The 26,483-nt window shown below is 50.5% G+C and overlaps 10 protein-coding genes across 10 annotated transcripts, besides 1 other annotated feature; 6 read left to right on the top strand and 4 right to left on the bottom strand.

Moving 5' to 3' along the window:
* Positions 1 to 26,483: part of a sequence feature (contig 1.68 76..250663(-1)) that runs on past both edges of the window.
* On the top strand, positions 134 to 1,806 carry ANIA_04230 (CaiB/BaiF CoA transferase family protein; the record flags this gene model as incomplete). Its single annotated transcript, XM_656742.1, has 6 exons — positions 134 to 322; positions 409 to 425; positions 504 to 627; positions 683 to 1,187; positions 1,244 to 1,537; positions 1,595 to 1,806. The coding sequence occupies 6 exons, from the start codon at positions 134 to 136 to the stop codon at positions 1,804 to 1,806; spliced, it is 1,341 nt and encodes a 446-aa protein (XP_661834.1).
* On the top strand, positions 2,242 to 4,451 carry ANIA_04229 (uncharacterized protein; the record flags this gene model as incomplete). The annotated part of the gene is made up of 2 exons (XM_656741.1): positions 2,242 to 2,246; positions 2,411 to 4,451. The coding sequence occupies 2 exons, from the start codon at positions 2,242 to 2,244 to the stop codon at positions 4,449 to 4,451; spliced, it is 2,046 nt and encodes a 681-aa protein (XP_661833.1).
* Positions 4,655 to 6,142, bottom strand: ANIA_04228 (putative zinc metallopeptidase; the record flags this gene model as incomplete). Its single annotated transcript, XM_656740.1, has 1 exon — positions 4,655 to 6,142. One exon carries the CDS (start codon positions 6,140 to 6,142, stop codon positions 4,655 to 4,657), a length of 1,488 nt encoding a protein of 495 aa, XP_661832.1.
* On the top strand, positions 6,607 to 7,844 carry ANIA_04227 (uncharacterized protein; the record flags this gene model as incomplete). The annotated part of the gene is made up of 2 exons (XM_050611283.1): positions 6,607 to 7,113; positions 7,221 to 7,844. 2 exons carry the CDS (start codon positions 6,607 to 6,609, stop codon positions 7,842 to 7,844), a joined length of 1,131 nt encoding a protein of 376 aa, XP_050467326.1.
* ANIA_04226 (rRNA-processing protein SOF1) lies at positions 7,976 to 9,488 on the bottom strand (the record flags this gene model as incomplete). Its single annotated transcript, XM_656738.2, has 3 exons — positions 9,426 to 9,488; positions 8,392 to 9,371; positions 7,976 to 8,336 (listed from the first exon to the last, which is right to left on the bottom strand). The coding sequence occupies exons 1-3, from the start codon at positions 9,426 to 9,428 to the stop codon at positions 7,976 to 7,978; spliced, it is 1,344 nt and encodes a 447-aa protein (XP_661830.2). The 5' UTR covers positions 9,429 to 9,488.
* Positions 9,676 to 11,180, top strand: ANIA_10519 (proteasome regulatory particle lid subunit RPN6). Its single transcript, XM_050611284.1, has 2 exons — positions 9,676 to 10,058; positions 10,122 to 11,180. The coding sequence occupies exons 1-2, from the start codon at positions 9,791 to 9,793 to the stop codon at positions 11,126 to 11,128; spliced, it is 1,275 nt and encodes a 424-aa protein (XP_050467327.1). The 5' UTR covers positions 9,676 to 9,790; the 3' UTR covers positions 11,129 to 11,180.
* Positions 11,647 to 13,125, top strand: ANIA_10524 (SWIB/MDM2 domain-containing protein; the record flags this gene model as incomplete). The annotated part of the gene is made up of 2 exons (XM_656737.2): positions 11,647 to 12,540; positions 12,601 to 13,125. 2 exons carry the CDS (start codon positions 11,647 to 11,649, stop codon positions 13,123 to 13,125), a joined length of 1,419 nt encoding a protein of 472 aa, XP_661829.2.
* ANIA_04224 (TLC domain-containing protein) lies at positions 13,579 to 15,054 on the bottom strand (the record flags this gene model as incomplete). Its single annotated transcript, XM_656736.2, has 2 exons — positions 14,322 to 15,054; positions 13,579 to 14,271 (listed from the first exon to the last, which is right to left on the bottom strand). Exons 1-2 carry the CDS (start codon positions 14,799 to 14,801, stop codon positions 13,579 to 13,581), a joined length of 1,173 nt encoding a protein of 390 aa, XP_661828.1. The 5' UTR covers positions 14,802 to 15,054.
* ANIA_04223 (uncharacterized protein) lies at positions 15,415 to 22,918 on the bottom strand (the record flags this gene model as incomplete). Its single annotated transcript, XM_656735.2, has 1 exon — positions 15,415 to 22,918. The coding sequence occupies one exon, from the start codon at positions 22,916 to 22,918 to the stop codon at positions 15,662 to 15,664; it is 7,257 nt and encodes a 2,418-aa protein (XP_661827.1). The 3' UTR covers positions 15,415 to 15,661.
* On the top strand, positions 23,772 to 24,787 carry ANIA_04222 (60S ribosomal eL27 domain-containing protein). The gene is made up of 4 exons (XM_656734.2): positions 23,772 to 23,864; positions 23,931 to 23,986; positions 24,177 to 24,513; positions 24,568 to 24,787. The coding sequence occupies exons 1-4, from the start codon at positions 23,858 to 23,860 to the stop codon at positions 24,573 to 24,575; spliced, it is 408 nt and encodes a 135-aa protein (XP_661826.1). The 5' UTR covers positions 23,772 to 23,857; the 3' UTR covers positions 24,576 to 24,787.

Below are 26,483 nucleotides of genomic sequence, written 5' to 3' on the forward strand. Positions count from 1 at the left end.
GGAACAGGCGGGTCGACCTCGGCTTTGGGGCCGGCGATGGGCCCGATTCGGAGAACTACTTCATACTTATAGCTTTTCCTCTGATCAATTGAGCGCTCTTCTCAGAGGAACAGGTTTCTCTCTAACACTCGTCATGAATGCAACATTTAGGTTACAAAGGGTGCTGATTGCCCAGCGCCCTAGCATACAACGATCAACCAGAACCAACATCTTCAGACACGCGACACAATGGCGCTCCTACTCTAGTCCGCTGCCTCCAGCGGATGGGACATTGCCTCTACAGGGCATCCGGGTACTTGATATGACGAGAGTTCTCGCGGGGGTAAGTTCCAATATTATATACTCTGCCGACAGCCCAATCGCTTTGCGGGGTTCATGCTAATTCGAGCATAGCCTTATTGTACCCAGATTCTGGGGGACCTAGGGTACGTGACACTGTTAATGACGATCTAGTCCTGAAAATATATTATTGAGTTGCTATTGTGACTGACGTCTGTCTATAGGGCCGAAGTGATCAAGGTAGAACATCCTGTGCGGGGAGACGACACTCGAGCGTGGGGTCCACCATACGCAAAATACGCAAACGACTCAAAAGAAGGCCCTGGGGAGAGCGCCTATTATTTAGCGGTATGCCAGATTCAGTGGGAATGGTTATCGTTGCACGCCATTAACCCGTAAGCAGGTCAACCGGAACAAGAAGTCGATTGGTCTCTCGTTCGCCCACAAGTCCGGCGTCGATATTCTCCACAAACTCGTCAAGGAGTGCGATGTCCTAGTAGAGAATTATCTCCCTGGAAGCCTCAAGAAGTATAACATGGACTATGAGACCTTACGGGAAATCAATCCGAGCCTGATCTACGCGAGTATTACAGGGTACGGCCAGACCGGGCCATACAGCAACCGCGCTGGGTACGATGTGATGGTGGAAGCTGAGATGGGATTGATGCACATCACTGGAAGCAGAGGAGGTGACCCCGTCAAGGTCGGAGTGGCCGTCACAGATTTGACAACGGGGCTATACACATCCAATGCCATCATGGCTGCTTTGCTTGCCCGAGTAAGAACAGGGAAGGGACAACACATTGACGCATGTCTCAGCGATTGCCAAGTTGCAACATTATCCAACATTGCGAGTTCTGCTCTGATCAGTGGACAGAAGGATTCAGGACGGTGGGGTACTGAGCATCGTATGTGCCGAATCCATTGCCATGTTCGGTTCTCAGGCACGCTGACGTTTTTCAAGCATCCATTGTTCCGTACCGGAGTTACCAAACCCTCGACGGGGATATTCTCTTTGGCGGCGGTAACGACAGACTTTTCGGTGTCCTGTGCGATCGGCTAGGGCACCCCGAGTGGAAGGAGGACCCCCGATTTCTAACCAACAGAGACCGCGTAAAGCACCGAGCCGTGATCGACGGCTTGATCGAAGACTGTGTCAAGCAAAAGACCACGCAACAGTGGTTGGAGATCATGGAAGGCAGTGGAATGCCCTATGCAGCTGTCAATGACATTCAGGGGACGTTGAACCACGAGCACGGTAAGTCTCCTAGAAGAAGTCTTGTCAACCTATTTTCCTAACAAAATCACTGCACAGTCCGAGCCCGCGGAATGGTCACCGAGATTGATCATCCAGCATGTGGGCCTGTCAAGTTAGTAAACACACCGATCAAATATTCCCATGCAACCCCTGGCGTGCGCACTCCTCCTCCTACTCTCGGACAACACACCGATGAGGTCCTCGGAGAACTCCTTCAATATGGCGAGAAACAGATTTCCCAATTGAAACAAGACGGCGTTGTCTCATAGAAGAGATATAAAGACTGGATGTACCAAGCATTTAGCCAAAGCGGAGACCCCATGTGATGAGATACAGAGGTCGTTTTTTAACTCGTCTGTTTGATACTGGGTTGTTAGTAGCTGCAAAGCATGACGGTAAATAGAGTAGCAAGCTCCCCAGCCAATATAGTAGAGTCATCACTTTCTTAAATAGCAGTTACCTTCATATGCAATGTCTGCAGCTGCAAGAAACTCGCATCGAAAGCAGTTTTTTTTCCCACTGGCAAGGTTTCACATCACGTGATGTAGGTGTATAAATCTTTGTCCATCAAGCTTGATGCTGTCCACATGTAAACGCCCAGAGACGGCAAGAACGATACGCTTCCTATGAAGCCTATTTGCTGACAGACAAACAGAGCTCACAGAGAGTTTTACAGATTTGTTTGGGGGGCATGTCCCAGCAAAATGGGGTTTTTCCATCCCTCGCTTCTATAGAAGCCGCGCCACCAACCCACGGATCTGGGACGACCAGCATTGCTCGCTCACCGTCACATTCCGGTCCGCCAACCTCATACAGTTCTTCAACCACCGCAAATATTTCAACCTCTAGTAGCTCTGGTACAATATCCACCAGGGTTCATATTCCAAAGCTTTCGGCTGCCACGACGGAGCTCCTTGCGCGGATCGCCGGTAATATCAAAGGAACACAGCAAAAAGGGCTGCGGAGAGATGATCCAACAACTGTCACCTTGAGCCCCTCGCCTTTGAGCTCGAACAGCGACATTCAGAATACGGCCTCTCGGCGTGCAGGCAAGATGAAGGTTTCTTCAACTATCATCGAGCTTCCAACGTTTCCTTTCGTATACCCTACTAGGGTGGAGACTCCCGTTGTTCCTCCTAGGCCTGCTTGTATGCCTTTACCAGCCTCTAACGACATTAATGGGACGACATCAAAGTCTGACAGCTTAGTCAATATCGCTCCTAAGCCAACAGAACCACGTACAACGTCAACGTCAGCAACAGCTGTCCCGCGAGTGCCAGTCCAGACCCAGCTACCTTTAGACCAGCCACCAGCTTCCAACGATGTTTGTGAAATCTCAGCAAGGCCTCATAACTTGGCGAATATTGCGCCCAAGCCAGCAGCGCCGCATACATCGTCAATACCAGCATTAGTGGTCCCACATGAGCAAGTCCATACACGACCACCATCAGAACATCAGTCACCGTCGTCTAGCCGCATCAATGGGACTTTAGCGAACCAAGGCTCGGTCAATATTGCTCCTAAGCCAGCAGTATTATATCCAAGACTGACGACACTGCCGGGTGGCCTATCAGGCCAAACACAGTTATCGTCAGATCCACCACCATCTGAGAGCATCCGTGGGCCTTTAACGGAACCTAAAGACTTGGTCAATGCTGCTCCTGAGCCACTTGTAACAAATCTGGCACCAATTTCAATAGCCGTTTCTGGAGCAACTGCCGGGGTACAAAGACCGCCAGAACACCAGCTATCTCCGCCTCCACCAATAGCACGAGCACCCACAATTCTAAAGGTTCCTAATCTATTCTTATTAAAGTCCTCGACGGCAGTACCAGTCAAGACCACATCTACAGTCCGGCAACGGCGTGACTCATCAAATAGAAAGAGTGGTCCGAAGAAGCGCAAACGTGGTAATGACAGTGATAGCGAAGATATCATCCGAGCCGTTGACTCTAGCTCAGACGAGTCGGATGTCACACCGACTGCGACGCAGACAACGTCCGGTCGACAAGTGAAAAGGCCGTCATTATATGTGCCTCCACCTCTTATCCCAAGTCTTCCCAGGGAGGGCAGTAGCCTTGCAGGGACCTCTGACAGACCCCAAACATCCAGATCGCGCAAGCCTGTCCCTCGAAAACTGAAAAGCACAAATATTCGATGTTGTGTTTGCGACCGCAGTCATAGTCCAACGAGCAATACTATCGTGTTCTGCGATAGATGCAACCGCGCATGGCATCAGCATTGCCATGACCCGCCCATTCAGAGCGAAGTAGTTGCAATCAGAGAGAAGGAATGGCTCTGTCGGGAATGCAAGCCCGCAAATATTACCATACTCCATCCGACAGTCGTTAGGAGCAATCCAAGTCTTATCTCCAAGCCTCCAGCTCACCCTCCTTTGACAATACCTAAGACTGAAGTAGGAGGAGAGCGCTTTTCTACAGATTGCCGCCGGCGGTTCTTGTCAACTCTATCGCATGCCGCGCTCGTTGAGCTTCTTCTCACCATATCGAACAACCATCCGACAGTGCCTATGTTTCCTGAGAATATGGAATCGTTGCCATCTTCCAATTTTGCAGCGTCGCAGGCCATTGTAACTGGAGCCGCAGCTACCTCTACTTCATTACCTACTAATGAGAATAATGTCGCGTCCGTTGTTTTGGCAGACAATATCGATGAACAGACTCCTGAGTTTGCTTCGGGGCGTACTAGTGGGAGAAATTATCGCGAGTCTTCCGATGAAGAATCCGAGTATGAGTTCCAGGACCATCGTGTATACCCACGAGCTGGGAACGGGCTTCGTCTTTCGACAAATGAGCAAGATCTCGATATCTTACAAGAAGACCCGACGTGTAGTACATTTAGCTATGCACTGCACGCACCTGCATCTGGTGCCGTTGGGCATGTTTCTGCTTAGCATATCCTCAAGCTATCCTTATGCTTTTGTCTTTTGTTGCGGGTTTTTGTCACCGGTCGACTGCATTGGTTTATTCTCCGGAGTTAGGTTTACTAGACCGCTGGCGTAGGACTGTCATCGATAAACGGAGTAAGAATTCTCGAATATTATTTAGACTCCAGTTGTGAAGAGTGGTTAACAAATCATGCACCACAATTTCCTATTCAGCCACTAGATTCGACTAAGCGAGGATCCTGCTCTACGAACTGAAATGCAGTACCGCAACCGGCTGACAGTGCAGGCATCTTCACACGGCCCTTCATCACAACCGCCCTGCTCGTCCTTGCTGGAGGATCCCAGACAACTTCCGCAACAGTCTTCCGGGCCCGCGTTGTGCCGGATTCCAGAAGCCCAGTGTCATCTACATCATATAACAGCAGAAGGTCCGCAGGATCTCCGCATTTCAGGCGCACGTCGAAAGTCGATCGAGGGCTAGAGTTAATGCGGGACAGCGAGGATGAGGACAATCCGATAGCGTCTCGGGCCCGCGTGGAGACGCATTCATATAGCAATTCTGCGTCACTCACCGTTCCGGCTTGGTATATACCAACGCCTAAACAAGCAAGGCTTAATGGGTCCGCGGAGCCCCATGGTGTAAACGCGTTTCCGACATTATTTATACCAATCACGGCGTCAAGGCCGTGATTCTTTATCATGGAAGGTATTGGCAGTGTACCTCTTGGGTTGGCCTTGTACACATTACTGGGTGCTGCAGCCATATAGAGGTCACTAGTGGGAAGACCAACGAAGCTAACAGGGAGATCATTCTCATGGATTTCTTGCGCCAGGCGACCCCAGTCCTCTTCTGTGAAGAGTGAAAGCCGTGTACAGTGACCCAACATAACACGCTTGTCGGTCGTTCTGGCCGTCCAGCCTTTTGCGCGAAGAGTGCGCAGGACATGCCAGACAAGCGGTTCTGGCATGTCCTCCAGATGAGCGAGGTTATAGTCAAGATGAAAGTCAAGGTGGCGATCATGTCGCATAGCCGTATCAACAGCCCACTCGATATTACGTTTCGAAGCCTCGATGCTTGATTCAACATACGGTGTTGTCCCCAATACAGCCAGCTTTTCCGGACCATACTTCTGGATAGCGTCCTCAATCAGCCCTCTATTCTCATCTGCATGAGCCGTCGAAATGACAGGATCCTGTGCAAAGCAGACGAGCTGGATTTCGCATGCCTCTTGCCATTTTCGTTTCAGGTCTAGCCCAGCGTCAAGACAGGCATGCTGGACTGCGTGGTCGACCTCGACAAAGGCGCGCATGGCTGTTACACCGGAGGCGACGGATTCGGCAAGGAGCCATTCGCCGCGTTGTAGGAGGTCGGGCCCTGTAAATGAGGCTTTCGCCGTGCTTGTGAGGGTCAGGGCTTCTTGGAATGAACCGGTTGAGGGGAAGAGATCGGTGTAGGAGGACGTGCTGTGAACATAGGCTTTGTCGAGATGGATATGGGGGTGTACGAGGGCGGGCAGCGCAAGAGGTGATAATGGACGAGATGAGGTGCTCGAGTAATCTGGGGTTATGGAGGATATGACTCCCTCTGGGGAGTCTGGTAGGTATCCAATGGCGATATCCCAGGTGGTTTCTGGATTGGTTGCGGCAAGCTTGACGCTGTGAATTGTCTTCACAGGATATCCAAGTCGAGGGGGCATAGTTTCTTATATGAGTTGAAGATACGGGTCCATAACTTTTCAGTGATTTGTTGGTTTAGAGAAATCCATCTTAAAGATAATTTATTTCCCTTATCTTAGCATCTTGGAGTACGAGGGGTGGGTGCGGAGACACCTCCAAAATATATAATTCTAACACAAGACTGGAAATCCCTAAGCGAACAATATCAACCGTACTCCATCTCGCAATTGAGCAAGTCATTCCTTGTATTCCAGAGGACCAGTATATATCAAAATTGATGTCGGTCGTTCTACGCTAATTATTCTTCATAGCCAACCAGAAGCTCGAATCTCGGCCCTTTCCTCCCACCTAAATAATGTGATTCTCGTCGACATAGCTGGATCCCAACTCTGAACAAGAAAAGGTAAAAAAGGTTATTCTGTTACTCGAACAACCTCTGCTTCGGACAATCGCTATAAACGTGTCCAGGAGAAAATACAGTAGAATGGCACCTCAACGTATCCTCACTACCCCCTCTCCCTCCCTCAATCCAACCACGCCAAAACAATGGCACGAGCACCTCACAGTCGACCTATTCGTAACGGTCCTGAACCGCTCGGTTTTCCACCCCTTCATCGCCTGGATAATCGTCCTCTGCCTCCGCGCCCAGGCTACTCCCTATACGCACCCAGCGTTTCTGACCGCGACCGCCTACGCCACATTTTTGACTATTCTCAATGTCGCGTTCATGATAAACGATCAGATTGCATATGGGGTGCCTAGACAGGTCGATCTGAGCGACGAAGTTGTCGTGATTACCGGCGGGGCAAGCGGGGTCGGGAGATTGATTGCGCAAATCTATGGTTTGCGTGGCGTGAGCGTTGCAGTGTTGGATATTGCGGAGCAGAAGGATGTGAAAGGCTGGGAAGACGTCGGAGGGGTTGAGTATTATAAGTGTGATATTACGGTGAGGGGTGAAGTTGAGGAAGTGGCGCGGAGAATCAAAGAAGATGTATGTTTCTCTTCCGACTTGCTTGATTTTGACTACGCCCCGTAGTACGACCTAGTGGTTGCTGTTGTAGTACTTTTTATTTGCTTCGCTAACTATAAGATGTCTAGTTGGGCACGCCAACGGTGCTTGTGAACTGTGCAGCGACCCGAATTAACGGCCAGCCGCTCCTGTCACTCTCTGCTGAAGCATTCCAAAAGACCATACAGACGAATCTTCTAGCGGTCTTCCACACCTGCCAAGTGTTCCTCCCACATATGCTGTCCCGCGAGAACGGAGGCACCATCGTGAACGTGAGCTCGGTCCTTGGACAGCTGTGCGCCGCTGGTCTCGCAGACTACTCAGCAAGCAAGGCTGGCCTCAGCGCCCTGCATCGCGCCTTGGAGGCTGAACTCCGGGTATCAGGAAACGCGGATAAAGTGAAAATGGTGCTGGTCGAGACCGGCCAGATATCTACGCCACTGTTCATGTTCATCAAAACGCCAAACTCCTTTTTCGCACCTGTCCTCGAACCCATTCGTGTTGCTCAAAAGATCGTCTCCCTGATAGACAATGGTAGAAGCGGTGTTATCAGATTGCCGGCATACGCCATGTTTATCGACATATATGCGGCTCTGCCAGCAGGTCTCCAGCAGATCGCCCGACGTTTGACCGGTATTGACTTCGCCGTACCACAAGCGTCGTCTCAAACAAAGCAGCCTGGAAATCCCAAACCAACAGTCAAGAGAAAATAGACATCTTGTGAACGCATGAGCTCGCGATGTATGCTAAGCATATGGAATGAGCTTCTTGCTTAGTCACGTCTTGACTGCCGCGCCTAGGCACATTCCAGCTTGCCAATCGCGGCGGGATGTAGCGTCCGCATCTATTTCTCCTGAGCCAGAATCATCTTCTCACGCTCGCTCTGTCTAGCGCGCAAAGTACTCTTCTTAGCATGCTTGCGAATATTCTCCTCGCGCCTCTTGATAGCCGCAAGCTCTTCATTCTTGATCTCACGAGCCTTCTTAATAGTCCGCGGCACGTGACGCTGGCGTTTGATCCGTTTGATCTCCGGCATATGCGCATACCTCTGGACAAGAGCTTGATCGTACTCTAGCTTCGTCCTCTGGCGGGCGCTCTTGATTCCACTGCGGTCAGAGGCATTGGCACGCCATAATCGAATGTTCCCATCGTCTGAACCGGATAGGACGTATTTGTTATCAGGAGTAAACTTGGCGGAAAAGACGCTTTGAATAGGTTAGTCACAGAGTTTAAGAAAAGTGTGAAGTTTAAGTGCCCTACCGTTGCATTCTCTGCGTGTGATAGATATCGCGAGAGTGACCAGTAGCCCGGTTCCAAAGACGGATCGTCCGGTCATATGATGCGGTAACGAGCTCCTCGCCTGTTGGGCTGAAGTCCACATCCATAACCGCAGCAACATGGTCCTTTAGAACGTTCAGGGCACGGTTCATCTTTCTCATGTCGAACATGTAAACATTGTGGTCTTCATTTGCAACAGCAAAGTTGAAGGCTTCCATTGGGTTCCAAGAGACGGCGTTAGATGCTAGTTTCAGAACGAGCTTAGACAAAGGCGAAGATGTGCGCAGGTCATATAGGATAATGGAGCGGTCAATGCCGGTAGACGCAAGTACGGACGTCTCAGTCTGGTTGAAGGCGACAGACGTTATTGTGTCAACACTTGTAGGCCAGTGAAGTGTTTGAGAGGGCGTGGAAGAGGGACGTGAGAGATCGTAGATGGAGATCTGAGAAGACGAGGCAGCGAAGAATGGCTGGTCACGATGATGCGTAAGGCTCGTGAAGGCGCCTTGGCCGAGATACGTTGCAAGCGGGGGAGATTCGGACGAGGAATTATATGGGTCGAACAGCTTGATGGTCTTATCGGCCGCACACGACAGCAATTTTCGATCCGGCGTCCAGCATACGCCCTTGACGATGTTCTCGTGCGCCGTGTTGTTCCATACCTCGCCTTGTGTTACAAGGTCCCAAACTTTCACTACACCATCACCACTGCCGCTAGCAAATCGTTCTAAAGAGCCAGGGTCCTTCGCCATCGTGTAGACACCATCAACATGGCCCTCTCCCATCTGACCTAGGAAAGGCGCAGCAAAGAGACGCTCCAATTTTACAGCATTGAGGGCTCTCGTATATTCGCGCGCACGTTCGAATGGATGTTGAGCCGGGTCAAGATTTCGTGGTTGTCGAGCTACAGCAGACCCCGGCGCCTGCTGCGAGGCAGTGGATCGTGAAAGAGCTTTGATTTTCTGCTCAGGCATGAGTGACTTGCACAGACAATTTGATATAAGCATAATGCTTACCATTATTTCCCTCCCGCAAATATATCTATAAGACGAAGAAGAAAAGAAGAACCAAGGTAAACGGATCTTGCTCAAGAGATATTTTCTGTTCTATACATTTTTTCTGCGGAGGAAATCGAGACCGCCAGACTGTGGGCGGTGAACCACGCTCTCAGGCATCAAGGCTTACAATAACTTAGTAAGGTTACCTAAGATGAAGCTCCAACGGCCAAGTGATGATATCCGCCCATGCATCATCGTTCACACCCCAAACTATCCTTGATTCTCACGTTACGAGTTCGTTCTGTGTCGTACTGCGCAATTCACTATTGGCATTTCCTTCGAGCCACCAAATATCTTTTCGCCCCTTCACATAAGCTTAAGTCATGGCTCCCTCCTCTCAGGCCGCTCAGCGGATAGAGGAAGCTCGAGCACTCGCAAAGAAAGATGCTTCGCAAGCGGCATCTATCTACAAAGAGGTCCTTGCCCAAGGCCCGGGATCTACCGAAAGCTCGTCGCGTGATTACGAAAATGCTTTGGTCGGGCTGGGAGAGCTCTACCGGGACGAGAAGAAGCCGCAGGAGATCGCAGAACTGATCAAAACAAGTCGGGATTCTTTTTCATCATTCGCCAAAGCAAAGACAGCAAAGCTCGGTACGTTATAATTATATTGCAGGTGAATGCGAATGTGACGGTTAGCTAATGGGTATTGTGTAGTTCGCCAGTTGCTCGATTTGTTTAGTGAGATTCCGAACACCCTCGATATTCAGATTGCCGTCATCCGATCTTGCATTGAATGGGCCGTCGCCGAGCGACGATCCTTTCTACGGCAGAACCTCGAGACTAGGTTGGTGGCGATATTCATGCAGAAGCAAAGCTATTATGACGCTTTAAACCTGATCAACTCACTTCTCCGAGAACTGAAGCGGCTCGACGACAAGCTTATGCTAGTTGAGGTGCAGCTATTGGAATCGCGGGTATACCATGCACTTGGCAACCAGGCTAAGGCGCGTGCTGCGCTGACGGCCGCTCGCACTTCGGCCGCTTCTGTCTACACACCTCCGAATCTGCAGGCTGGTTTGGATATGCAGAGTGGTATGCTGCACGCCGAGGATAAAGATTTCAACACCTCATACTCTTACTTTATTGAGGCCCTAGAAGGCTACAGCTCGCTGGACGAAGGAGAGAAGGCGACAGCAGCGCTGCAATACATGCTCCTCTGCAAGATAATGCTGAATCTGGTGGACGATGTCACAACCCTACTGGGCTCTAAACAGGCCCAGAAATACGCCAGTCCGCGACTTGAGGCGATGAAAGCAGTTGCGCGCGCTCATGCAAACCGTTCGCTTGAAGAGTACGAAAAAGCGCTCTCGGATTACCGGTTTGAACTAGGAAGTGATGCCTTCATCCGTAACCACCTCCGCCGACTTTACGACGCCATGCTGGAACAGAACCTTATCAAGGTCATCGAACCGTTCAGCCGTGTTGAATTAGACCATATTGCTAAGATGGTGGGTTTGGATACACAGCAGGTGGAGAGAAAGCTCTCACAAATGATCCTGGACAAGGTGATCATTGGAGTGTTAGACCAGGGCGCCGGATGCTTGATCGTTTACGACGAGACTGAGCGTGATCAGGCTTACGATGCGGCACTGGAAACCATTGCGAGACTAAGTAATGTTGTGGAGTCGCTGTACACTAACCAGGCATCGCAACTGGAGTAAGGCTATCTAGACGTTTCGTGGGATCTTTTGTTTCTGTACTCCAGAAATGACATAAGTTAGAGACATGATCGGCACATCGAAAACTCATGGTCTACATACTCAAATTGCATTTGTAATTTCGTAGCACCCAGGGGTTTGATCTTGACCTTGGAGGATTGATATTGTCCAAAACGGGTAAAGCGCGATCGCGACTCAGCGAAGTTTGGAATCCACTGAAGACTCTCAGTCAACGGCCTCCACCGCATTGGGCTGGCTCTGTCTCTTGAAATTACCGTGTCGCAAATATCGAATACAGATTTCTTCGGCTTTCCGGATAAATTGCCAATCATGAACGCTCCACCAATGCCGCCGGGCTACGGACGAGCCTATCCCCAGGGCGTCCAACGGTCTCCTGCCACGCCTCGTCGCGGACCCCAAGCTCCAGGTTCGTTCAGTACTCTCTGCCATGCACTGAACCCCGGCGCGTAATTTTCTCATATGTAATAGTATCTAACCCTGGTGCTTGATTCTTAGGCCCTATGCCCGTCCCAATGCCTCAACACGCCGTGCCTCCTCAATACATGGCGCCTCAGCGTAACCTACAGCACCAGAACGACGCTGCCCTCCGCCGCAGCCGCAAGCCTACTGACAAGAATATCCCAGATGGTGTTGAAGACGTTGTCATCGGAGAGGGTGTGCAACAGTATAAGAGCTTGCGCGACCTGGAGAAGCGTCTAGATGCGGCGATTGTGCGGAAGAGGTTGGACATCCAAGACTCAATCAGTAAAACAGTCAAGAAGTACCGGACAATGCGCATCTGGGTCTCGAATACGGTGGAGAACCAGCCGTGGCAGACCGGTCAGAATGGCTCGGTACCTGGAACAACCCCTGGCTCAGGGCGATACAAGGTGCGGATAGAGGGCCGGCTGTTGGAGGATGTTAGCGACCTTGCGGAGAAAGACAGTGACGACGAGGGTGGTGCCCAGGGGCCTGGAGATGCGATGGCGGAAGACGGTTCTGATGGGAAGAAGGCAGCCACCACCAAGCGTTCCGAACAGCGGTTCTCGCACTTTTTCAAATCAATCACTGTTGACTTTGATAAGTCTCCGTCAACAAGCCCTGCCGAGATGCAAACAATAACTTGGACGAAACCCCAAGTACCACCTAATGCAGTAAACCTGCCGCCCAACGCAGATTTCGATAGCGTGCAATTTTCCCGCGCATCCCAGGAAAATCTGAATGTCACCATCAGCCTTGTACGAGACGAGACGCCTGAGCGCTACAAGCTAAGCAAGGAACTAGCGGAGGTGCTCGACGTCGAGGAGGAGACCCGAAGCGGTATTGTGCTGGGTATCTGGGACTACATCCGCGCTATGGGGCTACAGGAAGATGAGGAGAAAAGATTAGTACGTTGTGACGATCGTCTGCGAGCGGTAAGTCGACTTCCTGTTCTTATCATTAATGCTTTTTAGATGTACTAACAATTTATACAGATCTTCGGCCGCGACCAGATGTTCTTCCCTCAAATTCCGGAAAGCATCGGCCCTCACACCAGCCCTCTCGACCCCATCAAACTCCCCTACACAATCCGCGTCGACGAAGAATTCCACAAAGACCCTACTCCCACCGTCTATGACATCCAAGTCGCCGTTGAAGACCCCCTCCGCTCAAAAATGCTAGCCCTAACCCAGAATCCCCAGTACGCCGCGGGGATGCGCCAAATCGCCCAGCTGGACGACCAGGTTGCCCTCATCATCCAGGCCCTTACGCATTCGCGCGCAAAGCACTCCTTTTTCACCGCGCTCAGCAAGGACCCGGCTACGTTTGTCCGTCGCTGGATTAACTCTCAACGCAGAGACCTCGAGACGATCCTTGGCGAAGCTACCCGGGGTGGTGGCGAGGATGCCAGTGGGCCCGAGTTCCGACGTGGTGGCTCAAACAGCGTTTGGGATACGGCTGTTGCTCACGAGGCTGTGCGGTATATGCTTGCGAAGCCCGACGCTGGTATGAGTCGGTAAATTTGATATATTTTATCGTCGGCGGAATCTATTCTTTTTCTTTTTCTTTTTCTTTTTCCTCTTCTTTTTTCCTTTTTTTTTGAGTTGTGGCATGCAAGATGGCTGGGGAACATGTAGGCGCTTATGTGGTGTTCTGTTGGTAATCATGCAAGGCAATTGCAGTTCTCTTTCCATTAATATAAAAATGATTCAGGAGACTTTTATGTCGAATCTACAATGCTAAAAAAGAAGCGAATAATATCTGATTTTCATGGCATCCTATTCCCCTATTGGCATGCAGAGTATACCATCCGAGAGTGGTAACAATAACGAATAAGGATATAAGGACTTCTTATGAAGTGCAACCAGGACACGTGAGAACAGCGCCGCCAACGCCCCCTCTAGCCTTCTACATCACCGTCTTTCTCTTGGGCCAGTCCACTATAGTAATCCACCTTTAGACTCTGGATGTGTTTAGGCTTTCCTGTTCCGAAGATCTGAAGTACTGGCGTCCACGCCCGAGGCAACTGGCTGTTCGTTATCCCCTAGGAATAAACTTCCCTCTTCTTGTTCCAGTTTGGATGCGGCGTCGAGAACAGCCTGCTGCGCAAGCTCCTCCACCGCGCTAGCTTCCTTGTTATGCTCCTTAAGTTTCTCTGCCACCTTGGATTGCTCTTTCTGAGGACGGAAGCGCTTCATCACAGTTTCAATCATCTTTGAGAACCAGTAGTAGTTGAGGCTGTTGAGGATTAGGTTGGAGGTGACGTACGTGGCGACCAACCAGGTAGGAACGCCGACGGCCGTGTGCTTGGAGTATTTGGTTATTTCGGCATTCGCCTTAATGCAGGCTTCGTTGATACAGAGTGAGCCATCGTCGCGGGTCTGGAAGATTTGAGCCGTGATGTTAACGGGGTCTAGCGGCGAGGAAGAGCCAGCGGACCAAGTCTGTCTGAGAGCAGCAAACATGTCCATGTATACGAGGACGGACTGCCAAGTTCCCCAGATGAGACGACAACAGAAGAACACGACAAGAAGCGCCATGCCATTGTACCATTGCAACTTAGAGCCGGTCATGTTAACTTTGTCAAGGAACCAGTGGATATTGAGAAAGGGGCTGGAGAGTTCGTAGAGGATAAAGACGGGGGCGTAAAAGTTGACAAACGGTCTCTGCACTATTATCAGTGATAGTCCCCGCTCGCGGTAATGGAGCCACTTACGAATCCGAAACTGAACACCCATAGCGCAGAGACGGCATGGAAGAGCATGCCAATACCAAACATCTTGACGTAGAGAGTGCTGATTATCAAATCATAGATAAAATAGCCGACGGCGAGAGAGTTTATTAGAGCACAAGACCCAGTGTACCCGAAAACTCGCTCACCAATTGTCATGGATTTTCTCTCCTCGTCGGCGAAAAGCACCCAAAGAGCGACAGCGTTAATGAAGGAGCTCTGGACAAGCGAGACGACATGAACATCCCAATTAAGCTTGGTACGCTTGTTTAGGTTGGGGTAGTGGCGAGGGAATAGCTTCGGAGACAGCCATGGCGAGAGGACGTAGTGAATGAATAGGTAGCCGATAAAGGCAGCAATGACTTCATGAGAGTGATCAGTCAGAGCAGGAAGATTGAAACGTTGAGCCCAGGGCTCAGTGTACTCCCGCAACCACTCTGGAGGAGGCGGGATTGGGTCCAGCATGCTCGCGTGCCACGGACTAGATACTTAGGGTATGCCGTCTGAGGATAGAAGAAATGGGACAGTATTTATTAGGAGAGGGAAGTCGGGGAAAAGGCCGATATAAGGCTGACTCGGGAACTATGACGATAGGCGCTAAAGAGAAGAACAGAGCGGGGTTTGGAAGCGTGCGAGAAGCCTAGAGCCTGGCCATCTTGGTAAGAACGGTGATGCCTGCGAGGGGACAAGATGTTAGCTCAGGTATTATTGACAGGGCTGACGGGGCCTGGGATATTTCTCGAATAAATACCAGTGGAGAAAACGAGCCGCCAACTCAGTAGTACTTCGAGTTATCACGCTCACTGAGAGTGTTCAGGGGATGCGAAGACAGAGGAGAGTCCATCTTATGACGGAATCAGGCCGAGCAGACCAAGCAGACGACACCCAGAGTGATTCAACAAAAGCTGACCGCGTGCCAGTTCGGTGCCAGTTTGGTGCCTGATTTGCTAGGTTAAAGATCGTTGGGGCAGTCCCCAGTCCCCACCCGCAAGGCTTAGCCTCGGCACTTCCTCATCGGGCAAGCAGCTCTTTCCACCTACAAGTACCACAATAGATCTACTAAGAACGAACAACTTTCAGTAAAAGGAGGATATCATTCAGTTACATCTAGCCAATAATCAATACCACATGCATCCATGATCCCAGCCCAGACTCTCTTGCTCGAAGTGGGCGGGTAGCCAATCGTAAGTATATGACAAAGGAAAGTACAAAAGAAAGGCCACGGTATCATTACCTCCTGGGAGGTGGACCCAAGCCACCACCAGAATAGTAGCGCTTAACTATCAATAAAAGTCGAGTTGAAGCCGCTTGCGGGTTCCGTATGATCAGCCTGCTGTACTCGTGATCTCCGAACCCAGTCCGCTGTCGGCGGGGTGTCCGTACAGCACCATTTTCGACGTTTCTTCGTCGAGTGCTTCTTGAGGAACGGCCGCATGATCCTCAGGCTCATCTGCTTTAGAGCTCTGAGCCTCATCGTCCTTGTCCGGTTCCTCGTGTTCGTCTTTCGCCATTGCTCGGTCTTCCTCTTCTTCCGCCACATCCGCAACAGACTCAAGGTTTCTAGTACTGGCGGTACTAACCTGCCGGTTCGTGGAGATGACACTTCCAGGGCCATATGTCATGCTTTCCGCATAAGTTCCGGTGTAGCTCGTCCTCCGCTCCGTACCTGTATCACTCTCATCTCCGCTCTGGTTCTCGTCTTCTTCGGGGAAGACCTCAGGGAAACCTTCATTCTCCTTGTTGGCTATAGAGCTCCTCCCGCCCCATGAATGTTTGCGGTAAGTATAGAGGGACTTAACAGACTGACTTCTTTTCAGGCTCGTAAGACCGCCGGATGCACCTGACTGCCTGTCCGATAACCCACGGTTTCCCGTAACGTGGCTGAGACTTAAGATCCTCCTCTCCTTGCTCGCTGTAGACGCAGTAGCAGACCCTGCCTGCAACGCAGGTGGAGCTCGCTTCTTCAATGCCAGCCCGAGACTACTACCGAGGACGCTGCGGCTGTCCTTGGCGGTGCTTGCAGTACTCGAAACACTGACATTGCGGCCGCGTGCGCTGCGTACTTTTTTCATATTTAACCCGTGTGTGCTGTTGGGGCGACTAAGAAGAACAGTACGAGCATGATCAAGCACACCCTCTAGAATGCGTTTCTCTAAGCTGTCGGCGCGCTCTTCCATGACCTGCATCTCTTCATGCCGCAGTTCGAGGGCCGTCTCCAGGGCAGAGACTTCTTTGTGGAGCTTGGCGTTCTGGGCAACAAGCTCATCTTTTTCAGCCTTGAGCCTCTGCATCATTGCGAGCATTGAGTCTTTTTCATCTTTGAGGTTGAGGATCTCTGCTTCAATCTGCTCTCGCTGTGCAGTTCTGCGCTCCAGGACAATGGCGGCTTCCTCAGCCTCCTTGCGCCTGCGCTCAGTATCCTCGGCGATAAGAGCTGATTGGGCCGCCATCATCTCGTTCATCTTCCGCGACGTTTCCATAATATCCTTGTGCATCTCATCAAGCTTCATCATTTGATGGACAGACTGATCAGTGTTCGTGGCGTGGCCAATGAGCGTGTCGAGTTTTTCATGGATGGGCCCATTGGAGTTCGTTGCATGCTCAAGCAGTTCATTCAGCTTTTCGTAAATTTCTCCATTAGTGCTTGTCGTCTTGCTCAAGAGCTGGTCGAGCTTTTCGTGCACCTGGTCCTTGGTAACCCGTTCAATCAATGTGTTGAGGCTCTCCTGGACCTGGTTGTCCATTGAACGCTCGATGAGGCTGTCTAGCTTCTCATGGACCTGGCTGTCATCATACTTTTCCGGCTCGGGAGGTGGCAAAGCGGGCAGCATCTTTGTCATAGTGGTCGGTATGACGGATAGATCCATTCTGAGATCTTGTGTAGCCTGCTGTGCGTGGGTGTAATGCTGCCCCACAATAGAAAGGATCTCCTGGATAGACTCCAAAACCTGGGGATGGAACTCGTGCAGCTTAGACTCGACTCGCTCCGTAGCAGCTGCTGTCCGTTCAACATCGGACCGAGACAACTCTTGCTGTGTTTTTACCTCATTATGCATCTCCTCCATCTTGCTGTACGAGATGTCGACCTTTTCGAAGAATGTTTTTGCATCTGCGCTCATCCGCTCGCATGCTTCGTTGACACTGTCACCCATAGATCCAATGACAAGTTTAATATCCTCTGCCAAGGACTTTGTGTCGGTCACTGCCTCAAGGTGCGCATTTCCGCGCTCAGCAGCTTCGGCGAACTTGGTGTCAATCGAAGACCGAGCCTCATCATACTTGGTCATTACTTCACCCAGCTTCTCGTCAATCTTCGCGCCAAGCTCAACGACAATGGCTGCTCTTGTCTCATCGTGCTTGATGAGGGCAGCAGCATCTCGCTCCTCGCTCTCGAGTTTGGCAGCATCTTGTTCACCGCGTGCACGTTCAAATTCGCGATTGATGAGTTCAGTCAGCTCTTTGACGTTCTCAACCGTCGTAAACCTCTCTGAAGAGGCTGCCAGACCTTCTAGAAGTTGTTTAAGCTCTGACAAGCCCTCATGGCTCCCGTCCAGCTTGCTTTTGAGTTCTTCTCCAAGTCCCTCAAATACTGTCCTAGCCTCATCGATCTTCTCCGCTAGCCCGGCATGCTCGATTTTCCGTGCTTCGAATCCTTGGCCAACCAGTTCTTGACCTGCTTCCACCTTTTCCTTGAACTCCGTTATAAGAGTCGCAATGTTCTGAATTTCGCTCTTCGTCGGGAGAGTCTCAACATCCGGAAGCTTAAGCTCTTCGACCTGGGTTTTGACCTCGAAGATCATGGCCTCCACTGTCTGCAAGTCTGCCTTGACTAGTTTCTCAGCCTCAGCCTCAGCCGCCATTTCCGCGCCATCTTCCCTATCCTTTCCGCCTTCTTTACCTTTGGACTCGTCGAGGGCGATCCACATGTCTTTCAACAGCGTCTCTAGGGTACCAATCTCGGTTTTGGTGGGGACTTCGGCCTCCAGGCGGCCGTAGATCTCGGTCACAACATCCTTTGTGTCTTTGACAATCTCCTCAAGAGTCCCCAGTTGTTCCGCTCGTGCTATCTCATCAGGAGCAGGGAACACCATCTCGTCAAGCTGGGACTTAGTGTTCCTGAGGAGTGTTTCAATGGCGTCTGTGTCCTCCTTCTTGGCTACGTTTGCATCTGTGGGCTTCTCACGAGACGCAATTTCTGTCACTGATGTCTGGAGCTCGTGCAACCCCGCGAGGACCTCATCCATGTCTTCTTTTTTCAGCAGATTTTCGGGAAAGTCCGGAGCTCGTGGAGCAGCCTCAATAGCATCGACCTTGACTTGAATCTGGGATATTAGAGCCTTGAGTCCCTCGATCTCGCTAGCCTTGCTGGCCTCATCGGCGAGTATCAGCTCTTGTCCTTTCGAATTGTCGCTGTTTTCCGATTCCGCTTGGGTTCGGCGCATCATCTCAAGCTCGGCTTTTAGGCTGCTCAAGCCTTCCCTCAGGGTGTCAAGGAGTTCTGCATAATTAGACTCAACAGGGCGCTCCAAAATCTTTGCAAGATCTTCCTTGATGATACCAACGCCATCGTGTAACGCGTCACGAAGTTCTGCTGTCGAGAGTTCTTCAGCGCGGTCCTTGGTTTCACTTTTCTCAGCGTGGAACAGTTCTAAGGCTGCTTGGACGGCAGCAAGGATATCGTCTTTGTCGTTTCTCTGCTCTGCGGGAACAAGGCTCATGGTCAACGAGTCGCGCAGACTCTCAAACTCTTGCTTGACGATCTTGGAGACACTTTCCTCGCTGCTTACTTTGTGGCTCTCTGAAATCTCCTTGATGGCGCTGAGGAATTCTTCCTTTTCAGACCCATCCTTGGTCCGATGCTTTTCTTCGTGGAAGGCCTCAAGGGTTGCTTGAACAGCAGCAATAATTTCATCCTTGTCAACACCGTTCTTATTCTGGTCCTGTTCCTCATGGAAAGTTTCCAAGGTAGCCTGAATGGCAGCAAGAATGTCGTCTTTATCAAGAACTTCCTTAGCCTGACTTTTTTCCTCATGAAAAGCTTCCAGAGCGGACCTAACAGCAGCAACAATGTCGTCTTTATCACTCTTCGTTTCAGCTGGCACAGCAGTCTGGCTATTCTCTGCGTGGAAAGTCTCCAGAGTTGCCTGAACGGCAGCGATGATCTCATCCTTATCAGATAAATTTCTAGCCTGGCCTTTTTCCTCATGAAAAGCTTCCAGAGTGGACTTAACAGCAGCAACAATGTCGTCTTTATCACTCTTCGGTTCGGCTGGCACAATAGCTTGGCTGTTCTCTGCATGGAAAGTCTCCAGCGTTGCTTGAACGGCAGTGATAATCTCATCTTTATCAGGTATATTTCTAGCCTGACCTTTCTCCTCGTGGAAGGCTTCCAAGGTAGCCCGAACAGCAGCAACAATGTCATCCTTGTCGCTCTTCGGCTCGGCGGGAACCAGGCTCATTGTCAAAGACTCACGTAAAATTTCAAAATCACGCCGAATAAGCTCGTAAACATTTTCCTGATTCGCGGGTTTGTGGTTCTCTGAGATGTCCCGGATTGCGTCAAGGATTTCCTCCTTGTCAGATACCGGATTGCTGCGGAGCAAGGAACTTAAAGTTTGGCGCAGATGTTCAAATTCTTTTTCCATCGCGTCCAGGAGCTCTGGGGTGTTGGGGTAGCTGCTAGCACGAGTCACAAGTGCGTTCTCCGTGATCGTCTTCTCTAGGTCCGCCTGTAGCAATCGGAAGCCTTCCTTGACCGTGTCCAGGATTTCATATTTCCCAGATGCTTCCGATGCAGTCGTAGCGTACCCCTCAACATCTTGACGTACGACCGCAATGCTGTCCTTGATAGTGTTCAGTATCTCCTCCAGGTTCGCATCAGTGGCTGCTGGCTGTGGCTTCACTTCTTCCTTGAGACCTTCGAATTGCTGTTGTAGACGCTCAAATATCTGGTCACCTAAGCCCTGATTCGCATTGGCGGTTACCTCGTTGAGACCTGCAGTGATAGCTTCCATCAAGTCCTCTTTGTTGAGTTCAATCTCGCGAGGGATTGAATTCTGGCTTTCAAGCCCTTCAGCAATAGCCTGGAGGATTTCATCGCGGGAAATGGCAGGCTGAGCACTCGTAGTTGTAAGAGCAGATTGTTGGGCTGAGAACACATCATTGACTATGCTTGTGACGTCTTCCTTTGTGATGACTGAATGATTGAGTTCCTTTGCGGCGAGCATATGTGCCTCAATACCATCAGACACAGCACTTAAGATCTCATCACGCCCAAGACCAGAGTCAAAAGAATCTCTCGTGAGAGCGCTTTGAGATGTCATAGATTCGGTGACAGCATGGAGCACTTCATCTCGAATCGCAGTTAGCTGCTCACCATCTAATCCACGAGGTTGGGAATTCTCAAGACAGCCCTTGATTCCTTCAATGATTTCGTCTTTCGTAAGAGCGGTTTGAGTGGTGATGGCTTCGCTAACTGAGTTGAGGATTTCATCTCGAAGAGCAGCTAGCTGCTCGCCGTCTAAGGGACGAGCTTCGGAATTTTCTAGGCTCTCCTGGATTCCATGAATAATTTCGTCTTTCTTCATTGTCGTTTGCGTCGCTATGGAATCAGTGACTGCATTGAGTATCTCATCTCGAAGTGCAGCCAGCTGCTCGCCATCCAAAGAGCGAGGTTCGACACTCTCAATGGATTCCTGGATCACCTGGATTATTTCGTCCTTGGTTATTGATGGAGGCTGCTCAAATTGTTGCACACCTGCTTGAACAGCTGCCAAAACCTGGTCGTAAGTAGCGGCCTGCTCATGCTGTGGCTGGTAGGCCTTAAGACCCTCTGTGAGACACTCGAGAATCTCATCTCGCTCAAGCCCAAAGTTTTGCAATTCTATCTCAGGCTTGTACGTTTCCCAGGCTTCTCTGACTGCCTCGAGGATATCTTCCTTGTCCATCCTAGCTCCCTCAGGCCTATCACGGAGCTCGGCCATGCCAAATTCATCCAAGGCTTTCTTGACGACGGAGCAGATCTCGGAGCTGTTCATGGCGGCCCGGACCTCACTCAGTGTTGAAGACTGTTGTTTACTGTCATTCATAATGGCGGCTAGTTGGGTCCGAAGTTCTTGTAGGCCCTGTTCGACGATTTCGGCGATTTCCTCGGGCCCAGGTCCCTTGGGCGCGTTTTCAATGGCTCGAGCCCGCTCAGCGTCTTCCAGCCTGCTGGCGATATTTCTACCCATCCCCAGCACCTCGCCTCGGAGTTCGCGCACCAGATGTTTCACCTCATTTGTCAAACCACCACCTTCAATGACGCTGCTTCTTACGCGCTTCAAAATATCCAGCATCTCATCTGTCACGGGACTCTGTTGCTGGCGGATGACCCCCATGTTGGATTCGAGGTCTTGCTCTGGCTTGCCAGCTCGCACGAGAGCTCTGGCTCCTGAGTCCTGCTTCACTATGTTGAGGATTTCTTCCAGCATTTCAGTCATTGAATTATCACCGTTCTTGCTAGAATCATCGGAGACTGGACGGGATTTCAGTTCGTCCATGAGCTCGAGCAGCTTTTCCTGACCTTCCTTCGTCGCCATTTCTCGTAGTACCTTCTCCAACAACGCAATACTGGCGGATCCGTCTGTCAAGGGCCCGGGGGAAGCACAGTATTCACGTTCCATCGAGAAGGGGCTGGGGCTTTGCATTCTCGGTCCAGAATAACTCTTCTTATAGTTCGGAGAACTATCCGGTTCCGTCTGGTTAATAGCATTTTCAGAACCCAGGAGAGCACTGAGATCCCACCTTGTGGCAGTATCAGCATCTAGAAACTTGGCAGCCAAGTTTGAAGACAGATCACGAAGACTTTTCCGAATATCTTCATCTCGGGCGTTCGTTGCAGCTTTGAGACTAATCAAATCGGTAGCGTTATCTTTGCTTCGTCGACTCAGTTGCGCCATCTCGCGTTGAAGACTGCTGGCGATGTCTGTGAGACTGAGGATCTGGTTTGACAAGAAGTCAAAACTGTTGGGCTGGGAGGATTTGGGCTCGGAAGAAGCATCAGGCCCGTTCGTCCGTGGCGCCTCTTGAGGTGGCAGTTGCATATTCTGTAAAGCGAGCATTGTGGCTGAGGGAGGAGTGCTTTCACCAAAAAGTGGCCTAGAGAGGTATCGGTTAGAGATGAGGACATTTGGAAGATCTTCGGAACTCTGCTGATTCGGTGATATCTCAGACTTTACAGCCTTCTCTGGCGGCTTTGCGCTTTGATCCGAGAATGATGCGCGCAGGGGGCGCTCTGGCGACCTGCTTTCCACGTAGTTCAAGAACTCCGAGCGCGTATCAGTATTCTGCAAAGACTGCATACGCTTGTGGAATTGCCCCTTAATGAGAGACTTCTCGGGTGACTTGGGCGTCATGGGGTTTGTGGTGTATGGACTGGGGGAGTTTTCTCGCATCTTCTCTGTGAAACTTGCTGCTACCGCTTGGATACCTGGAGAGACGTTTCCCTTTGTTATAGGGCTCGTCGAACCTGGATTCATAGGCAGTGGCGGTGGTGCGCGGTCAGGGTCAGAACTATCCCACCTTTGTTTCAGATATCTCATGTCAGCTTCAACGGAACATCAAGGCAAGCAAGAAGAGCAACGCAGTTCTTGCTAGGGTTTACTGGAACATACATGGGCACCGTCTGGTGTCTGTGGAGGACCAATTCCCGATCGCGGGAACCATCAGACTTATACGAAGACATGGCGAGACCTGAGTGTTGCCCAACAGTATACCAGGTAGCTTCGAAGTTTTCAGAGCGCGGGGGGAGTAGGATCAATGGAGGCGGTGGAATGTTTCGTTGAATGAAGAATGTTCGTCAAGCACAGAGTCGTAAGGGCATATCAAGTCGTCAAAACAGATCACAATAAAAAGACACCCCGGGAGAAAATCAAAGGGTATAAGACTGGTGAAACAAGAAGCAATTGGAAGAGATAGAAACAAGTGCGCTTGCTATAAGGGACAATGAGATGAGGATGTGAGGGAGTACAAAGTACAATGCGACGAACGACCAGAGGCCGGGATGAGGTACGGTTCTGGATCTAAAGAAGAGCTCCTCGAGAGTTAAGTAGGTTATGACAACAGAGACGGTGGAGTAAGCAGACCGCAAGATACTGGTAGCTCATGGGGCATCAACCACCATCGTCACAAACCGGCCCAATCTGCAGCGTCCACATCGAAGCTGTTCCATAGCAACGCGCTGGTGCCCAGGTTGCCCGGTAAACAATCAATTTCGGGACGAGCCGATGAGGTTAAGGCCCACTGTTTCTCCGAAGCTCCGAATATTTGAGCACTATTCCATATGGGGAAACATTCCAAACGCAGATTAGTGTCCGCTTGTCGGTAATACAGCCAATTATATCGTGGCACACAAAACCTGTCGTGCCCTGAACCCTCTTCCGTGCACTTCGCAAGCGAAAAAAAGAACGTCGGACGCGGAGAACCTCATTCCTCGACCGAAGCATATCGACAACCACCCCATCGACCTTGCCGCTTTCAAAATGAAGTGTTAGTTGTTTACCCATCCGAATGGTCTCTCGTTTTCGATCTCAGCTGATAGTAATGTTGCGACAGTCATGAAAGTGGGCCGTGTGGCCATCATCACCCGTGGCCGTTACGCCGGTAAGAAGGTACGACACGATCTATAAATCTTTGTTTTTGCGCGAAGAGGGACTGCGTTCTGGAAACATGATAGGGGACTGGGAGAAATATCGACAACTGGACGTTGATTCAAGAAGGAAATGGGCGAATGCGAGAATCGAAGATATTGGGAGTTCTGGGTTCAGATTGTGCTGACGAGGCCCGTTTGCGATTTTACAGGTCGTCATTGTCCAGCCTCAGGACTCTGGCTCCAAGGCTCACCCCTTCTCCTACGCCATTGTCGCCGGTATCGAGCGCTACCCCCTCAAGGTCACCCGCCGCATGGGTAAGAAGACCGTCGAGAAGCGCAGCCGCATCAAGCCCTTCATCAAGGTCGTCAACTACAACCACCTGATGCCCACCCGTTACACTCTCGAGCTCGAGGGTCTCAAGGGTACCGTTACCGCCGACACTTTCAAGGAAGTTTCCCAGCGTGAGGAGGCCAAGAAGACCATCAAGAAGGCTCTCGAGGACCGATACACCAGCGGCAAGAACCGGTGGTTTTTCACTCCTCTGCGTACGTTTTCAATAAATGAGGTATCTTAATGGGGTAGTACTGACAGATAACTAGGTTTCTAAACGGGATATCCTGGGGCGTTATGTCGTTTGAGCTCGCGAGGTTCTAGATGAGGCAATGGGAGAAAAACATCCAGTACGCTCGGATCCAGAAATATACCATAGCTGGAAGAATTGGAAATGTATCGATGTACAAGTCAAGGACTTGAGCATTTAATGCAGGATGCCACCAAGATCCGGCGTCCGTCTCGAAATGAAATGGAAAATGAACAATTTATTTTTTTCACTCTTCCACGTGCGACTCATTACCCACATCGATTAGATACGACCGCCGGAACCTAAGAGACATTTGCACGGAGTGGCGACCGTAACGGACAGCAATGGAGATCCCGCTCTCGCGTTGTTTTGAGGAGCCCTCATGCGACATTCTTACAGGCCTTTCTCCGATGTCACTCCAATCTCGATATTCCGAACTGAAATAATGTAGAAGGACAGAAGCATCATACTATCCCACGACAAGAGCTCAGCGACATGTTCCCGCATCTACATTAACTACATGCTCTCCCGACGGCCGGGGTCTGGGCGGATTTCAGCCAATATCGTAGATCACTTGTCGTAGACCCGGGATAGGATGGATTCACCCTGCCTAGCTCATTGTCTATTGGCTGGGTGAAATCTGCGCAAGGTATATAGTTTGAAAGATCGCCCGTCAGTGATACCACCCACGTCTGTCGCGCGGACGTCATAGCACTCCACACAGGCTGTGGTGTCTCAGAACGATCCCAAGTCTAGGGTTATGCCGCCGAAGATAAGGATGCTTGAGCAGTAACACTGTGCATTCTCAAGCCATGCAGGAAGTCTCTTCCACAGAGTCCGAACATTAAACCTAGATGCAATTATGCCCGCTCGAACCTAGAAATAATCAGGCACTCAGCGTTCTGATGTCTGTCACCAATTACTCGGGGAGACTTGGGCGCAGCGTTGTGCCTGGTGCGACAATTTAGTAGTACATGAAATATAGCCTTTTTACGAATACCTTCCTTGCATGCTGTACTTTGGGCATTGGCGAACTGTGTCAGCAATGTTGGATTGGGTCTTCGTCTGAAAAACATTACTGCTTAGATACACTAAAGAAAACAAGCCAATGACGCCCAAGTCTATCATAAACATTGTTCTTGAAGGAAATTTACGCACAAGGCCAAAACAGGCAATCTAACATATACACACTACCTGTACCTAAGGACAGGCTCTGGGGGTTGAGCATACTAGTAGCTGCACAATCACAGTAGGGGCTTGGATCCTCGCATTAGACTCACAGCCAGCCCTACGCAGTAAACAGCTCAATAGAAAAGAGAATGCCATAGCGATGAGTTCATTCTTCTGATCCAGATAGTAACGGCTACGATTCTTCTGCTGTCTTACACTCCAAAAGGCCTCAAATGGCCGTCCCATCATGCGTGGCGCCCTTGTTGAAGCAGATCCAAACTCGTCCAGGATACCGGATCACTGCCAGAGAGTCGGACCAGTCAGTCAGTAACCTAGGTGGCAATATATGGAGTATGATTAGATCTTCCACTGGTCACTATATAATGAAAATCTGCGTTACGCAAGGTAACGCTCTGGATTGACTGTAATTGTGTTCCAGCGTTACACACCATATTTCCAATCTCTTCAACTGCTAAAACTCATATAATCCATTGCAATATATAAAAGACTTGACGGCACAGGATACAGAACGTAGTAATCCGTTGGCGGTAACAGTTTGGTAAATTTCTAGGATGTGGTATCACAGGTGGAAACCTGAGTCTCTTGGTTATTTTTTATACCGTCACACTCATGGACCACTGGAATCCCTCTTCCGGTGTTGGGACGTGTCAGAAGACTGGATTCTCTCTCTTGGTATTCCTCTGTTTCTTTGTGAGACTGTTAACCTTTCTGTCCCCAGAACGAACGCTTTCCTATTCGATGCTG

Source organism: Aspergillus nidulans, chromosome II (assembly GCF_000011425.1).
Source record: "Aspergillus nidulans FGSC A4 chromosome II".
In the NCBI taxonomy this organism is placed as follows: domain Eukaryota; kingdom Fungi; phylum Ascomycota; class Eurotiomycetes; order Eurotiales; family Aspergillaceae; genus Aspergillus; species Aspergillus nidulans.